This window comes from Bombina bombina, chromosome 6, assembly GCF_027579735.1.
Source record: "Bombina bombina isolate aBomBom1 chromosome 6, aBomBom1.pri, whole genome shotgun sequence".
NCBI classification, from domain to species: Eukaryota; Metazoa; Chordata; class Amphibia; order Anura; family Bombinatoridae; genus Bombina; species Bombina bombina.
The window spans coordinates 820375212-820394666 of NC_069504.1; the positions used below are offsets into that span (position 1 = coordinate 820375212).

The 19455-nt window shown below is 36.2% G+C and overlaps 1 protein-coding gene across 1 annotated transcript in view; it reads right to left on the reverse strand.

Moving 5' to 3' along the window:
* PROM2 (prominin 2) overlaps positions 1-19455 on the reverse strand; it is a 229217-nt gene that overhangs the window by 108033 nt on the left and 101729 nt on the right. The window contains exon 4 of the mRNA XM_053719461.1: positions 11179-11299. Coding sequence (XP_053575436.1) covers positions 11179-11299 — 121 coding nt within the window. The remainder of the gene's footprint in view (positions 1-11178; positions 11300-19455) is intronic.

The window sequence follows — 19455 nt, forward strand, 5'->3', positions numbered from 1 at the left end:
CTACTAATAGCTTTACCCCCTCATAATAAGAAAACTATAGAGATTAAATTTGAATTTAAATGGGCAAAACACTCTCTAAAGTATTTAGGGAAACAGCTGACAGATCGGTTCCACCAACTATATAAATATAATTACATACCATTATTTAAGTTCATCAGGCAAGACCTCCAGAAATGGAAAAAATACACCTTCTCCTGGTATGGCCACCTCTCTGCAGTTAAATTAACATTTTCCTTTGATTACTCTTTTTATTTCAAACTCTTCCCATAAAAATCCCAACTTCAGAATTGTCCACACTACAAAAGGAGCTAATTGCTTATGTTAGCGGTACCAAAAAAGCGAGAATTCCATCAATAACTTTGACACATCACAAAACCTTGGGAGGGTTGGGCATCCCAAATTTGCTACACTATTATAAAGCAGCAAGGATCTCTCAAACAATGCTGACGAGAAGAAGACAGGGAGATATTATCTGGCCTAAGCTAGAAGCGGGGATTGAGGGTCTAACACACAAAGATGATATATTGTGAGGAAATCAAACAGGCACTACATCTACATATAGATCTCCAATACATGATTACACCAGACAAGTCAAGAAATGGATATCAGAACATACTGCAGTACTACTCCCTCAGTCATTGATCATTCAACTTAGAATACTTTTACTAAAAGACCTTCATTTTGATATAGACAAATGTGCTAACAAGGTGCTGTACAGAATAATGGATGTTTTACTTCACAACAAACTTATGACTTATAATCAGATTCAGGACAAACTCTCACCAGTCAGGCTTGAGTGGTTCCAATACCTACAATTATCGTCATCCTTACGGAAATATTTAGGTGATGCCAAAATCCAACCTCTCACAGCATTAGAAAAAATGTACTCCTCGGTTTCCAGACCTAAACATACAATATCCATTCTATACATAGCTATACAAACAGATAGTAATACCCCTAAGACATCTTTGATTCTTAAGTGGGAAGACGACATTAACATTACCTATGAAAAACATACATGGGAGAACATACTAGGATCGTCAGTAGAGGCTTGATTAGCACAGATCTACGCGAAAACTCTATCAAAACAGCATATCGCTGGTATCTTACACCAGTTATAACTTCCTACATGTTGCAAACTAAATCAAACCTATGCTATAGAGGATGTGCGGAGGTGAGCACCTTTAAGCACATGTGGTGGGATTGTGAAGGGGTTAAACAAATCTGGCATTCCTTGTTGGTCTTACTTAGCACTGTACTAGAGGAGGAGATAAAGTTAAATATGTCACAGACATTACTACATATACACAACACAAAATATAACAAGATATCAACACATTTATCAGAATTGTATGTACAACCACTGGAACAGCCATAGCTTACCATTGGAAGGTGGGGGTGCCTTCATGGATGGAAGTAAGGAATAAAATCAATAATACATTTAGAATGTACAAATCCGCATTGTGGATCATGAACACAAGAGAGTCATTCGAGAAAGTGTGGTTTTATTGGATTATGAATAATGCATCCAATACATAATACTTACAAATTAACTAAGGTACATCAACCATATGGGAACTAAGGGATATCTGATGGGAACACACGAAATAGAGACATATGGGATTCGAGCTTACCATATAGATGCAAAACACAGGATTAGCATGTGAGACTAAGTATGCGGTTCATATAATATAAATATCTGGAGTATACATAAAAACCATCTTATATACATTTATGTACATGTGGTTTGAGTGGGTTTTTCTTTTCTTTTTTTCTTTTTGTTTTAATCTTTGATTTTGGTTGAGGCATTATTTACGCTTATTGTTATAATAGTTACGAGACTGTCTTCTGCCCTATTGTATGGACTTTTTGAAGAATACTGATGAACCTAGTTCATTACTAATATGTTCAATAAGAGGAATAATTGTATGATAATAATGTACTGTTTATTCTTTTTTTTTTTCTATTTGTTTCTTTTCACATTTGTAACGGAAATACTAATAAATCATTGAAACATAATGAGACAATTCCTGAAATTACAGATATACTGACAACGTCTCCCTTTTTTAATTATGTATTTTTTTATATTTTATATACGCTTGTGTGTTTTTAGTTGTATTTATAATTATAGTTGTACTATTTCCCCTTCTGCACAGGGGAGGGTCACACTCACTAGTATTTGTTGCTTTTTGTTTTTTATTGTACAACTTAAAAATGAAATAATATTTAAAGTAAGCGAATGCTCTGCAGGTCTTATCTATGCATGAGATTTGCTGTGACCCCTTTGTTCTTTGCTCTTACTATTTCTAGCTTATTCCTTGCTCTGATTCCTTCCCTTATTCCTAGGAGAATAATCCACCTGTCTGGTCTTGTTACCACTGAAGTGTGTGAGTGTGTGAGCTGTGCATAGCAATGTCCCTTCGTACAGCACATTTGTTCTCTGCATACATTCCTAGTGCCTTAAAGGGAGATGAAACTCATTTATTTTATTTCATGATTCAGATAGAGCATGTAATGTTAAATAATTTCCCTTATATACTTCTATTAATGATGTGCTTTATTCTCTTGGTATCCATTGTGGAAGTGGCAATGTATAATGCACTACTGGGAGCTAGCTGAAATTCAGTTGCCAGGTGTCCAGTATTCAACCAGACAGTCTAGTATTTTAACAAGTTGTCAAGTAAAATCGTCACAAAATTTCTGGACACCATGGCTTCCATTACATATGCAGCGTCACCCGCAAAAGCCGGCAACGCCAGATTTTACGCAATTTTGGTATTATATATACGGCGTATCATACAAGTTACTCGCGTATATTTCACCCTTCGGACATATTTTTTTTACCCATAGACAAACATAGAACAGATGCGCAATTTGGTATACAATATACAGCGTAAGAACTTACGTGCGCAGAATTCAGAAAATCTACTCCATTCTCATCTCGCCACATATTGCAGGTGCAGCAACCCTTGCACTGACTAAAAAAGCAACGTAACTCCCTGGATGCCTTAAACACATACATTTAAGCAGCATCTCAAGGTTAAAGGGACAGTATACTATGATATTTGTTTTAATGTTTATTTGTGTATTTGAAATAGTTTGAAGCCACAACATAATCAAATGGATTGAGCTTGTAGGTACTTTATCACATTGTGGACATATACTTGCTTATTTACTTTAGATTTCTTCTCAAAGCAATCAACAATACTTGGAGGAGAGAACAATGGGAAATCATAATTGTAGTACCTTCATCTCTTTATATATGGGTTTATATATGAATTTTGAATAGCATAATTACGTGTCACATTTTTATATGAAATCGCGGTTCATTTTTACGAGTGTTAGCCTAATTTGCATAAAACTACTCTTTATTGACACTTTCCGTGGATAAAATACTGGCGTAAGTTACTTGCGACGACTAAAATGTGTATTTGCGCACATTTCAGAAGATCGCCAGTTTGTCCTACTTACGCCAGTTTAGCATCTAACGGCGCAGTATATGTAATACCCCGATGTGCAAGGTGCAATTACAGGCGGCGCGGGTTCCCACTCTTGCGCCGAAACCTGCGCCGTATATGTGATCGCGCCCTTTGTTTTTTTTTAAGTCCAAGAATGTGAGCTAAATCTAAAAGGCCTTATATTTCTAAACACGTTACAAATATGGAACAGAAAGAAATAAAGGGCAGTCAAGAGGGTCAACTCAGTTGCTGGATGCGAAAGAGGTAACATGATTGATTTTTTTTGTATGTTACTGGCAGCCAAGGGGTAAAATGAATGCATAGTTGTGAATAATATACATTGTAAATTCAAGAGTGGGGTCTGAGGTAGAGTTTTTGGAGGGCAATGTGTGACCCCATTCCCATCTTCTTCTTCTACCATTGCGCCTAGTCATTGACAGGGTTCCCTTTTTTTGTGGAGAGCAGCTGGCAACCCTAGCTGAAAACATTGGGTGAACTAATAACAAAATTTGTTGATTTTTCTGTCCCTTTAAATGCAGTCTCACAGAAACATACTGTAATATGCACTGACACAAAATGAACATTACATTTGTGTTATTTATTAAAGCATTGAAACAGTTATAAAAATAATATGAAAATAAATATCAAGCATTTATATTAAATCATTTAAATAAACACAAGTTGAGCATAAAAAAAAGACATAAAAAATATAGCTGCAAACAGTGATAAAAGTGGCCAAGAGGGAGGGAATTTATAATGAGCAGAGACAGCAGGTAGAGCAGCAAGTGGCTATTGCATTGGAACATTGTTGACCAGTGCAGTAAATACAAATTTACATAAATAGAGAGCGGCCGCCATCTTGATTTTGGAAAAGCCACCATTTGAACAATTTTAGTAGACACGTGGTAAATCTCACTTCAATCTACCCAGCAACTTCAGTGGAGAAAAAGTTAAAAATTACAACTAGTTTCAAGATACATTCACTAAAAAGGAATTAGACCTTTTTAATTTATACTGTAATGTGATGTTGCACAATCACTGGCACTAAAGAGGTTAATGTAAGACATGCTCAGACAAAAAAAAATACTTTGAATTGATTGTCATGGGAAAAAAAATCTTCTGTTTCATCTAAAATTAGTTCATGGGATTATTCAATGTATTTGCAGTTGGACAAAACTAGTAATTTGTTAATGGAAATTCTTTAACCCCTTATTTCTTATAGAGGACATCTTCAGTGTAGTAGAGGAGCAGCTGGACAGCAGATTAAATTTAGGTAAAGTAGAAGCTAGTATAAAACATGAGCATTTATTTTTGGCAAATGTAACAAAAACAACAACAAATGTTTCCATTTTTTTGTTGCAGTCATTTGAAAAGCAGAAACGTCCCTTTAATGAAAATCACAATAACTAAATGCATGCGGGATAAAAACTTGGTTGATTTGTTCTTTGTTGTAAAAAGATAAAATTTAGATGAGAAATGGTTTAAAGGTTTAAACTTATACTATTTAATCACAATTTAGCAGTGCCCTTGTCAGATGATTGATTCTGGTCTCAGACAATAAGTATGTAAGCTTCACTTTTGTGGTTTGTAGCAGTAGCATTAGATACTACTTTAACTTTAAAGGGATAGACTAGTCAAAATTAAACTTTCATGATTCAGATAGAGCAGGCAATTTTAAGCAATTTACTTATATTTAGGGTCACCATATTGCCGCTTTAAAAAGGGACACATATGAAAAATACATATGTAATTTCTTTAAACAGCCCTGAAAATAGCCCTGACATATGGCATATTACCGCTTTAAAAAGGAACAAATATGAAAAATACATGTCATTTCTTTAAGCAGCCCTGAAAACAACCCTGACATATGTATTTTTCATATGTGTCCCTTTTTAATGCGGCAATATGGTAACCCTACTTATATTATCAGTTTTTCTTTGTTCCCTTGGTATCTTTATTTGAATGTAAGCCCATTTTTGATTCATCACCTGGGTAGCGCTTGTTGATTGGTGGCTACATTTAGACACCAATCAGAAAGTGCTACACAGGTTCTGAACCAAAAATGGGCAGGCTCCTATGCTTACAAAACTGTTTTTTGTTTTTTTTTAAATAAAGATACCAAAAGACTAAAGAAACTTGATAATAGGAGTAAATTAGAAAGTTGCTCAAAATTGCATGCTCTATCTGAATTATGAAAGTTTAATTTTGACTAAACTATTCCTTTAATTTTAAGCTTCTCCTCTATTCCCATAGAAAATAGCCAATAAAACAATAAATTCTGAATGATCCTCTTAAACATCAGATGAAACTAATTTAAAAAAAAAATATTTTTAATTGAGTCAGGATTGACCAGAACAAAAGTGAAGCGTACATGCTTTATTGGATGACATAGGAATCAATCAACTAGTAAGGATATTGCTGGATTGCTATTGAATAGAATAAAACTGTAAATTTGAAGCTTTTCGATCATGCAGAAAATCCTTTCCAACCTCATGAACGCATCAACTACATTTTTGTGCTGCCTGCATTTGTTTATTTATTCGTTAAAGGGACCTATCATTTTGTAATTTCCAACAAATGCAAAAAAATACAAAAAAAATTGGAAATCTTTTTGCATTGGTCCAAATTTTGTATGTAGACGTCTACTAAATATAAAGAGAGCATAAGGGTGCCCGTTGCAGGAAGTGGTATTTCTAGTTTGGAGGCGTTGTGCTTTTGCGCCTGCAATCATAACTGTACGGCTACCGACCCTCTAATTTGTTAGTGATTTCGAATTTGCAGGACATCCCACCTCAAATATAATATGCTCTGGCCAGTTATTAGTCTGATGCCGCTCAGTACTTGGACCATAAACAAACAACAGAGAATCTGGAATCTGTCAGCAGCAGGAGAGTCTTAAAGGTACATAGCACTCAAAATGTTTCTCTCATGCATATAAATGTGGAGGAGTTAAAGGGACATAAACTCCAACATTTTTATTTTATCATTCAGATAGAGCATACAATTTTAAATAGCTTTCAAATGTACTTATATTATCAATTTTGCTTCATTCTCTTGGTATCCCTTATTAAAAGATGCACCAATGCCCTACTGGGAACCAGCTGAACATGTCAGTAAACCATATATGTGCAGCCACCAAACAGCAGCTATCTCTCAGCTAATGAGCCTACCTACATATTATTTTCAACAATGGATACCAAAAGAGCAAAGCAAATTAGATAATAGAAGTAAATTGGAAAGTTGTTTAAAATTGTATGCTGTATCTAAATAATGAAGATCATTTTTGGGTTTCATGTCCCTTTAAGAATGGTAAAAAAGTTAGTTTTTTGGGTGAAAAGGGTTAGGTCTAAGCTGGTTAAATAAAAACTAAAACTACCAGCAAGTACTTGATGTGTACAACTAATACCTGGGACTCGTCACTCTATTGCCTATGGTTGATGGGCTTAATGTCCAAGTAAAAAAGCTGATTTAGTCAACACATGGACATTTTTTTTTTAAATAAAAACATGAATACAGTACTGTAATGCATTTTCAAATATTCTCTTTTAGATGGAAGAGAAAATGTTTGTGTACAATGTTAATTCATGTAGAGATGAATGGATGTTTAAAGGGACCTGATAGTTAAAATTGAGTTTTCTTCAATCAGATAGAGCAGTGATTTGCAACCTTTTTTTTGCCGTGGCACACTTTTTTACATTAAAAAATCCTGTATATATATATATATATATATATATATATATATATATATATATATATATATATATATATATACACACACTGTACTGTGCTGTCATGCCATACCTCCTATAAACTATACATGACATATTGACATTCATTCACAATCATAATGATTGTCTGTTAATGAATGTCAATGTCATGATTGTAAATGATGCCTGATGAGCCTGTCACATACCTCCCAATATTTCAAAATTTGAAAGAGGAACACCCCCGCACTGTTGTCAGTCTGCCGCGGCACACCTGAGGATCTCTCACGGCACACTAGTGTGCCACGGCACACTGGTTGAAAAACACTGAGATAGAGCATGTCATGTCAAAATATAACATTTTACAATTAACTTTTATTATCAAATAGACTTTTATTTCCCCTTCAGTATGGTGTTGAAAAGCAAAGCTTTCACATTTTATATCCATATATGAGTCTGTGATTGGCTGACAGCTGTTACATGATACAGGGAAATGAAAGGAAGCTGAAATTTATCAGAAAAAAAATCTACTGCTTGTTTGAAATTCAAAATGCTTTTGTATTGTCCTTTTATTATACATGTGTTGATTATGCAATTCTACTTTGTTTAAAGGAATAGGAAAGTCAAAATTAAACTTGCAAGAATCAGATAGAGAGTATGTAATTTTAGGACACTTTTAAAATCACTTCTATTTTCAAATACATTTTTTAAAATTAATATGTGCATATCCTACACTAGTGGGAGATAGCTGGTGATTGGTGCCTGCACACATTTGTCTCTTGTGATTGGCTAACTAGATGTGTTCAGCTAGCTGCCACTAGTGCAATGCTGTTCCTTCAACAAAGGATAAGGAATCATATTTGATTATAAAAGTAAATTTGAAGGTTGTTTAAAATGGTATGTTCTATCCAAATCATGAATGAAATATTTGTGGTTTCTTGTCCCTTTAATGGTCCTAATCACATTTGGTGAAAAATGTTATTGATCTAACCTCTATAACTACTTTATACAATGGGTCTTATATGAAGACTATACAAGATGAAAATGTAATTTAAGCCACTACTGACTCTATGAGCAGGTGTGAATGCTGGTGCACAGGCCCTCACAGGATATGTGTGTATGCTTCATAAAACCAGTAATAACTTTTACTAGAAGCATTTTTGTTAACGGAAGTATATTGCAAACATGCTTCTATTTAAAACAAAATGCACCCATGCACGTTTATTTGTTTTACCTTTCTATCCCTTTAATATATTTAGTACATACTGTATGTACCCTCTCACTGAATCCTAAGGCACACATTTGGACTTGAATCACAGACATATAATATTTCAGGACACCATTGGATATTGTCTTTAAGATCAAAGGACATCCAATTCCAACCGTTAAAGCAAAGGTCATGTATGGGCTTCTGGGGAATATTTTTTCAATATGCCTCCAAATCTTTGACTAACTTCATAAAATCTTTGACTTACTTCATATATAGGCCCCAATTTATCAAAGTCTGGCGGACCTGATCCAACAGTGCGGATCAGGTCCGCCAGACCTCGCTAAATACGGCGAGCAATACGCTCGCCGTATTCAGCATTGCACCAGCAGCTCACAACGCCGTCCCCTGCAGACTCGCGGCCAATGGGCCGCCAGCAGGGGGTGTCAACCCAATCTTACTTGATCGGGTTGATTTCCGGCGATGTCTGTCCGCCTGCTCAGAGCAGGCAGACAGGTTATGGAGCAGCAGTCTTTGTGACCGCTGCTTCATAACTGCTGCAGGCAGAAACACGGGGCATCAAGCTCCATTCGGAACTTGAAAGATAGGCCCCATAGTGTTAATTTATGGTGGTACAGGTCATTGTTAATTATTGATGTACAAAATAAATAAATAAGGAAAAAGGAATAGAGGGTAATCAGCATATAAATGATAAGTTCACATCAGAACCACCACCCTTGATTAAATGTCTTTCCCTCTTTGTAATCCACCGAAAAAATAAAAATATTTGTCCCTGGTTAAAGAGATTGAAGATCACATTTAATAAACTATTATTTAGGTCAGTGTTCTTTAATCTGTATTTACAATAAACCAGTGCAAAAACAATATATTACCCTCAGTGGTGCCTCCAGAAAAGAAAAAACGGGTGGGGGCACTTCCCATAGTCCCACTGGTAATTTGTGGTAGGGGTTCATGTCATTAGGGCAGGGCTAGGCATGTTGGGGCATGGCTTGGGGCAGGCTGGTATGGCGAGGAGGGTTTGGTCAGAGTGGTGGTGGGAAACTGAGCAATTATCAAAGTTTGGGGGGTACATGGGGATTAGTGACCCTACATGGCAATGCCACTAATTACCTTCAACACCTGGATCCTTTGTTAGCATTAAAATATGATGTATTAATAAATAATTAATGGAAATGTTTGGCTAGTTATACAATACATACTGTATTCATTAAGGAAGATTATTTGTAGTTAATGAAATATAACCTCAGATATATGTTCTGTACAACATCTTCCAGAAGTTACATGTCCAAACCATTTGTTAAAATGACATGGAACCCAAAATTTCCAATTTACTTCTATTATCAAATTTGCTTCATTCACTTGGTATCCTTTGTTGAAGGAGCCACAGTACACTACTGGGAGCTAGCGGAGCACACTGGGTGAGCCAATGACAAGAAGTATATATGTGCAGTCACCAATCAGCAGCTAGCTTGCAGTAGTGGATTGCTGCGTCTGAGCCTACCTAGGTATGCTTTTTGAAAAGAATACCAAGAGAAGGAAGCAAATTAGATAATACAAATAAATTGGAAAGTTGTTTAAAATGGCATGCTCTATCTGAATCACAGAAGCTTAATTTTGGCTTTACTGTCCATAGTGCTAACAACGGCTCAGAGCCGTCGCTAGCACTCAACCACCTTAAGAGCAATCTGGGGGCTCCCACCCCTGCGATCGGGCCTGTATAGTGAGTGACAGGCATCGCCGGGGCTTCCCATTACGTGTGGTGATGTCACGCACAATGACATGATGATGTCACCGTGCAACTTTATTTAAAATTTACAATACAAAGTATAGGGAAAGGGATCATGCTGCTTAGAAGCCTGTATCTCAGGCATCTAAGCAGCTACAGACCCCCAAGACCCACCGTTGGAAAGGTAACCGCCTATCCTTTCCAACAATATAAGACTTGGGGATCTGGGTAAAATAAAAAAGTTTTTTTTTTTTTTTTTTTTTTAAATAATAAAAAACAGAAGAAAAAAAAATCTAGCTTAGCACTCAAAGGGTACAGGAAACCCTGAATGTTGTTTTTGTTATTTGGATAAAACATACAATTGTAATAAACATTCCAATTTCCAATCAGCAGCTAGCTCCCACTTGTGTAGGATATGTGCGTATTCATTTTCAACAAGGTATAGCAAGAGAACAAAGCACATTTCAAATTAGAAGTGAATTTAAACGTGTCTTAAAATTACATGTGAATCATACAAATTTTAATTTTGACTATCCTATTCCTTTAACTTTAATGGTAAAATGAATGTTCTCCTTGACATTTTTTGCCTTTGAAAATATGTCTACTAGTGAATGTTTTAAACTTACATTTCCCTATTTTTAATGTAACATTTGATTTAAGGAACAAAATATGAGATAAAGAAATTAACCATTTGTAACATTTGCTTACAAATGAATATCAGAATGCAAAGTCATTGTTTCTTTGGAACAGACAAATGCATTCAAATTCATTGTTTTAAACAAATAAAATTTGGAAGGTAGGCACAGCCCAAGGTATATTTTAATCTTTCATCAAATCAAAATAAGCTGTGTCTAAAACCTAATTTGGCATTTTATATTTGTCTTATAATAATTAATAATAATAATTAATAACAATCACATTTCATGGGACACCAAAGCTAGCAGTGTAGCAACTAAGGAAAACAAAAATGTAGATAAGTCAAATACTATTTTTAGTGACTGAAATTGGTATATTCTGTGTAGTAGGCCATATATTGTTGTTGACATTTGTTTGTTTTCTTACCTGTGGGATGCTGGACAGTGAATGGCGGAAGTTCTGTAGGGTGCTTCTTATGTCCTGGACTCCTGGTCCAACCTCTTCTTTTACTCTCTGGTTGAGGTAGAATGTTAGGACCAGCCCAGCACTAAAAAGAGTGAGAGTCAGAGAGAGAGAGAGAGAGAAAGGGGAGAGAGCGAGAGAGAGAGAGAGAGAGAGAGGAAGGGAGAGAGAGAGAGGAAGGGGGGAGAGAGAGAGAGAAAGAGAGAGAGATAGAGAAAGAGAGAAAGAGGGGGAGGAAGAGAGAGAGGAAGAGAGAGAGAGAGGGGGGGGGGGAAGGGAGAGAGAGAGAGAGAGAGAGAGAGAGAGGAAGGGAGAGAGAAGGGGGGAGATAGAAAGAATTAAAATGAAGAGAGTTAGGCGGGAGGAAGAGAGAGAGAGAGGGGGGGGGGGAAGCGGAGGAAGGGAGAGAGAGAGAGAGAGAGAGAGAGAGAGAGAGGAAGGGAGAAAGAAGGGGGGGAGATAGAAAGAAAGAAAATGAAGAGAGTTAGAGGGGGTGTGGAGAGAGTGAAAGAGAGAGAGAGGGAGAGAAAGATAAAGGGAGAGAGACATAAAAAAGAGAGAGAGAGTGAGAGAAAGAGATGTATGTGTGTTTGTGTGTGAGAGAAAACATTAGAAAGTGAGAGAAAGAGAGGAAGAAAGAGAGAAGTAGAGATGATTTTATTAAAAATGCTGTAATGTTTTCTTCACATATTAAAAAACCCCACACATACATCAAATTATATGCAATTTTCTTAAATAAAAGTACATTTTTCTGTTATAAAAAGAATCATATTTACAGCAAAAGCAGCATTTATAGCAATTTACAAATATACCGGAACTATCACTCAGTAGACATAGGTGAGAAATGACAGACTTGATCATTTACATCTAACCAAAGGTTTCATGAAAAATGCTTCCAGTTAAAGGGATATCATTGTATATATGCCTAAAATATATTAGCAGTTAAGCACTGGATTGCAAAATATATGTATGGAAAATAAATATTTTAAAATAATTTAACACTTTAATATATTTTTAGCATCAATGTCAAGGTTTTGCAAATGAAGAGTTCAGGGATACACGTCTTGAAAAGCCTGATGGAATTCATGTTCCTCCATTGCTGTGACCAATTACGAACAGATTTAAATGTGCTTGTGGTAAGATAACCAATCACTTTTTTGAATGCTGCAAGGTCAGCAAATGTCACTACGCTTAAAAATGACACGGGCACTCCATTCCTTTTCGACAGGGAATGGAACAAGCAAAATTGTAGAGCAAAAGCAGGAAAAATAGATAGTGAACCTATATCACAATGTTGTATTAATAAGTACTTTAGAACACAGATCAAGCCAACCAACGTATGGATAAATGCACAAAATATAAAAGTTCATTTAAGTCTAATTTAAGTGTACACCAATTTTCATAGAACTGCATGTAATAGACACTACTATAAAGAGGAATATGCACAGATACTGATCTAAAAATCCAGTATAAAACCATTAATTATTATTATACTTTATTTATGAAGTGCCAACATATTTCACAGCGCTGTCCATGGATACAATTCATTTAAATAAAACAATAATATAAAACTTGTAAGGACAAAATTTACAAACACATACAGGAGGAATTGAGGGCCCTATTCCCGTGGGAACTTACAATCTAGAATCTTAAAACCTTTTAAAAACTTTCTTAGAAGCTCCCAATTTAACACTGTTGATGAGGTTAGGCTAGGACACCCAGTGAAAGGGGCTGAGAAAGCAGGAAGAGAAGACCCCCACTCCTCTGCATATGAAAAGACCCACTACACAAACAGGGAGTCTGTAGACCTAGGGGACAAATCGCCAGACATTAGTAAATCGGCCTCCTAGTGTACAATGTCCCTTTAAGAAAATATATATATTTTTTTTTTTTTTTACAAGAATTTTATACTATGGTCTATAGAGGAGGCATGTCATGTTCCTCCAAAGTTCTATCGTAGATTCCACTCTTGAACTTACCATGTAGTTATTTTACCCCTTGGCTGCTAGTAACAAATCAATAACTGTACCTTGTCAGTAATATATGTAAACAGTAGAGATTTTACCCCCTTGACTGCTACTCACTTCTTTCTGTTACATATTTGTAATGCTTTGAGGCATAGGATGCCTTTTACATTTATATTACACTCAGGGACTATTTAAGCTTCAAGTATTATGTGAAGATTTTACTGGGCAGCCTGCTAAAGTACTGGACTGTCCAGTTGAATACTGGACACATGGCAGGAAAGTCTACTCCCTGGAAGGACCAAATAAAGCAAAATCTGAAACATAGTGTATTATACTGCTGCAAAACCAGCTCTTGTGTTTGCAGCAATTGCAGGTTACAGAACTTGCTTTTTGGCCTCCACGGAAGTGTTGGGCAAGCAGCATTTTTCTCAAAAGCCAGATGTGTTAAATATCCTTTAACTTCTAAATACATTTGGCTTTAAAAAAACAAGTATAATGACCTAGTCATCCATTAAAGCAGTAGTATATATATATTTTTTTTGCTGCCCTAGGCACTAAGATATTTCTCACAAAGAGGCCAAGAACATATGGAGGGGTCATGTACTTATACTAAACAACTAGAGAGCATTGTTTTTTTTTAATAAAATTAATAAACCATTTTCAGGGAATTGGTTTAATAATTGGTTTATTCCACAATTTCCCCCTGCTTTAAAGAAATTCATCAATCTTGAGAAACCCATATTTGAAAATGAGATCGATGACAATATAGAATCAAATAATGACAGTCATACAGAAATATAACATTCACTTAACACAACATTCACTTAACAGAATAACAACAATAATGAATGAAGTGGCACACAACCACACATGCACGTGTACACATACAACCACACACATGCACTCATACAACCATGCACACACACAAAAGCACGCACACGTACAACCCCACACGCATGTGCACACATGAAACATAACACATGCACTCACACAACAATGCATGTACACATACAACCACACACGCACACATACAACCACCCACGCATGTACACACCTGCAACCATACACATGCACTCATACAACCATGTGCGCACACATACAACCACACACACATGCATGCACATTTACAACCACACATGCACACATGCAACCACACACATACACTCATACAAATATGCACGCACACATACAACCACACACACGCACATGCAGGCACACATACAACACCACAGGCTTATGCACACATGAAACCACACACATGCACTCATGCAACCATAACCGCACACATAAAACCACACACGCACGTGCACACATGTAACCATACACATGCACTCATAAAACCATGCACTCACACACTACACACACACACCCATGCACACATACAACCACACATGCACACATACAACCACACATATGTACTCATACAAACACACACCACCCACATGCACTCATACAACCACACACACATGCACAAACATACAGCCACACACGCAAACCACGCTCACACATGCACTCATAAAACCACACATGCATGCACACACATACAACCACACATGCACGGCACGCACATACATACAACCACACACTTGCAGTCATACAACCACACACGCACGCCACGCACACATGTTTGTTTATTCATAATCAAATAAATCACTGGTCATTGTTTGTATTTTCTGTGTAATTGATCAGGTTATTATGAAGAGAGGACAAGGACAAATAATGCTGCTTTTTTGTCTGTAGTGATTGGCAGAAAGTAAGATCTGGTTCTATAACACATAGCACATTGTTATTGTGCTCTGTATTTACACATGACCTACAAAGCAACTCGGTAAACAAAAACTATTATGAAAAGTAATACTGCGCTGAAATTAGTTGTATGATTAGGATCGGCTCAAACAATTCTGGATTTGTATTAAATGTCAAATAATAACCACATGCAAAAGTGCATCAAGTATTAAAGGGTCATTGATTCTAATGTTAAAATGATAACCTCTTTTTTTGCATACTTTTGTAATTGTGTCTGTCTCTAATTAGTACACGCTAATTCCGTAAACTCATAGCTAAAGAAACACTCAGAAGCCGCAATGTAATGACGGTCCTGATCACAACAGTCATTGGCAGCTATAATTATATGTTGTTCTTAATTGGTTAACTTGTCTTGTTCGTCTCAGAAGCTGCAATGTGAGCATTTCCATTTTGTATTATAAAGCTCATTTAAAGGGATACTAAACCCAATTTTTTTTCTTTCATGAATCAGATAGATCATGCAATTTAAATCCACTTTCTGGTTTACTCCTATTATCAAATTGTCTTTGTTCTCTTGCTACCTTTATTTAAAAAGCAGAAATGTGAAACTTAGGAGCCAGACCATTTTAGGTTCGGAACCCTGGATAGCGCTTGCTTTTTGGTGGCTACGTTTAGCAACCAATAAGCAAGCGTAGCCCAGGTTCTGAACCAAATATGGGCAGGCTCCTAAACTTTACATATCTTATTTATTTATTTATTTTATTTTTAAATAAAGATAGCAAGAGAACAAAGAAAATTTGATAATGAAGTTTCATTATTTTCATTCTTTGTTAAATAGTAAAGTATTCTAAACAAAGCAGATAAAGTAGAGTTGATTAAATTACTTTTATCACTCATTGATAAATAAATAATTGATAATACTATCATTCTTATCAGAACTCTCAGCCATCACCAATACTGCAACATTGTCACAGTTTGGAGATCTGCTGTGCGTCCCTTTCAGGGCAAATGTTCCACTTCCAAAGCAAAGCATGGGCCTGTCCTGACTCTGCGAATGGCCTGCAACCACACCTTTGGTACTTCCATAACTCCTCCCATGCGGAGCGGACTACCTCCAAGCTCCAGAACGCACCCAGGAGATTTCCAGAGACATGTTCTTACTGACAAAACTAACTTACAATGGAGATTCAGGGGCTGATTATCTTAAGGTCTCTGGGCTGGCGATATTATTTAAGAATGCTTGCCAGTCCTTCTATTTCCCTGAAAATAGGATGTCTCGCAAAGGGGCGTATATGGCATTTTTTGTATGTTAAGGAGTTGTATACTTTACAAAAGTGTACAACAAAATTCGTAATTTAAAAATCATACAAAATGAATAATTGAACCATTCACACAAAAATACGCAGGAAAAAATGTATCGTTCAGGTGCTTCAAAAATCGTTACAAAATTTGTCACCTAAAATCATATTCTATCAAAAACCTAAAATTTGTATGTAAATTACACAAAAATAAATTGTATTAAATATTCACAGCATAAATCGTAACTTAAGTACACTGTAAAAAACACATAGAAATTCATATTTATAAGTACAAAATATAAAGCGTAATTGTTGTTTTCTTGTAAAGTGCGCTGAGCATGGGCATTCAATGTGCCTATATGAAATTTTCTCTCAAATTCCAGCGTAATTCTCTAAACATTTCTGCGATACAGTTCTCACTGTTTTGGCTTGCCAAAGAAAAGGCGGTGAGCTTTTATCAAAATACGCAAAATACCTCATACCCTAAAAGAGAAAAACATGCAAACGAAAATATAGGCGAGCGATTGTAAGATGTTATATCTAAAAAGAAGTGTAATGTAATTTATATTGGCTGCAGCATTTTATTTTTAAAGTGCCCCCCCCCTCTCATTGCTAACTTCATTTTAAACAGCGAAGTGTCCCTTTCTAGCAAGCTCTATTAATTTCAATAGGAGACATCTCGCAACTCGCAGGGACTGCCCTTTTATAAGATAATTTAACCAAGAATACGATCTGGTTAATTGAAACCTCTGCTAGCGGCCGATTGGCTGTGAATCTGCAGGGGGCGGCATTGCCCCAGCAGTTCACAAGATCTGCTGGTGCAATGATAAATGCCGTATCATGTCCGCTCGCACTATGATAATGTTTATTTCATGATTCATATAGCGCATATACGATTTTGAACAACTTATTTGATGTAATTTGCTTTGTTTTTTATGTATCCTTTGTTGAAGAGTATACCTAGGTAGGCTAAGAAGCAGCAATGCACTACTTTGAGATAGCTGCAGATTGGTGACTGCACATATATATTCCTTTTCATTGGCTCACCCGATATCTGTTTAGTTAGCTGGTAGTAGGGCATTGCTGCTCCTTCATCAAAGTATAACACGAGAATGAAGCCAATTTTACAATAAAGGTAAATTGGACATAACTGTATGTTCTGCCTGAATCATGAAAGAAAAAAAAGTGTGGTTCCTGTCCCTTTAGGAACATAAAAGTCAACATTAAAGAGTGTATAATTTAAAAAAAAAAAACTTCCAGTTTAAATCTGTGATCACATTTAACTATCTTTCTTAATACGCTTTGTTGTAAGCTCATTTCCAACAGAGCATATTGAGGTAGTCTCAGGAGTGTGCCCAAGTATTCAGCACTATATGGCAGCAGTATTTGCAACAATTTTATACATACAGTGCTTATATAATGGGCACACCCCTGAGCCTGTCTCAATATGCTCTCATGGAAAGGAAATACGTTTAAACAAAAGATAAAATTAGCTCCCGCAATGTGCATGTTGCAAGGTTAAAGGGATATGAAACCCAATTTTTTTTCTTTCTTGATTTGGATAGAGCATATATTTTAAACAACTTACCAATTTACTTATATTATCAGTTTGTCTTTATTCTCTTGGTATCCTTTGTTGAAGGAGCAGTAATGCACTGCTGGAAGCACGCTGAACACATTGGTAAGACAATATATATATACAGCAACCACTCAGCAGCTATCTCCCAGCTCATGAGCACACCTAGGTATGTTATTCAACAAACGATACCAAGAGAACTAAGCAAATTAAATAATAGAAGTAAATTGGAAGGTTGTTTAAAATTGTATTCCCTGTCTGAATCATGAAGGAAAAATGTTGGGTTTCATGTCCTTTCAGTTATTGCATTTTTATTATCAGAATTCCCAATGGTACAACTTAGGGAAATGACCTCATAGCTATGAAATGACAAATTTGACCTATATGACCAGCAATGTGTAACCTTGCCATTCCGGTCTATATGCCTTGCACATTAATAAGTACTGCATAAAGTAATCAGAATGCTTTGTTGTAAAACACATATATCTACATATACTCTTCATATGTGAGAGCAGGTAAGGTTTTGTATGTGATGTTACTGTTTTATGTAATTTATGCTACTGATCTACCTTCTGCAACGTACGCTACCCCATGAAACCCCTCTGCCTTATGTTACTTAGTAAATGAAAGCAGTAGACTTGCAGAGGACTATGTAGACAGTAATGCTTACCTCCTAGCTGTCATGGGTTGAGAGGTATGGTCCACTTCCAACTTACAGCCCCTGTCTGGTTTTAGGGGACTCACCGAGCCTTGGGCACACCTTGCCCGGTCATGCCCACAACTCACTCTGATATGCTTGTGTCACTGTAACTCTGCCCATCCCCAACATAGTCTCACCCACAAAAAAACAGTGTCCCATTGCCCAAAAGCTCTTACCCTCACACATCTGGAAATCATCCAGCAGATGTTCGGGGGGTATAGTAATATGGCATTCACACTACTTAGGGTTGCCACTTAGTCAGTAAGGCTGGTATCTTTTTAAATAAAGGCCCTGTCATGGTGAAACTTCTGTTTGTTTTTTTATAATTACATTAGAATTAGAACACAATCATTTCATATCAGTCCTAGCAGCAAAATGATGCTGTATAATTATTTATGCACCTGTATGCTGATGAGCATTTCTGAAAGGTGGCACCCTAACTCTATTAGTAACAGCAAGGGAAGACACGTGTTGTATAAATTGAAGTGAATGCAATACAGGCACAGGGGTACAAAAATGTGCACCAAACACAACATAAATAGATTTAAAGGGATATGAAACTGAAATAAATTTCTTTCATGGTTCAGTACATCATTTTAAACAACTTTCTAATTTACTTATATTATCAAATTTTCTTCATTCAATTAGTATCTTTATTTAAAAAGGCAGGACGTAAGCTCAGGGGCGTGCACGTTTCTGGATCACTATATGGCAGCAGTTTTTGCAAGAATGTTATCCATTTGCAAGAGCACTAGATGATAGCATTATTTTCTGCTGTGTTCCAGACACCAATGTGGGTATCTCTTCAACAAAGAATACTATGGGAACAAAGCAAATTTGATAATGGAAGTCAGTTGGAAACTTTTTTTTTTTAAATTGTATGCTCTTTATGAATAACAATATAATTATTTGGGGTTTTATATCCGTTTAAAGGGGCAGTGAACACTTTGAGAT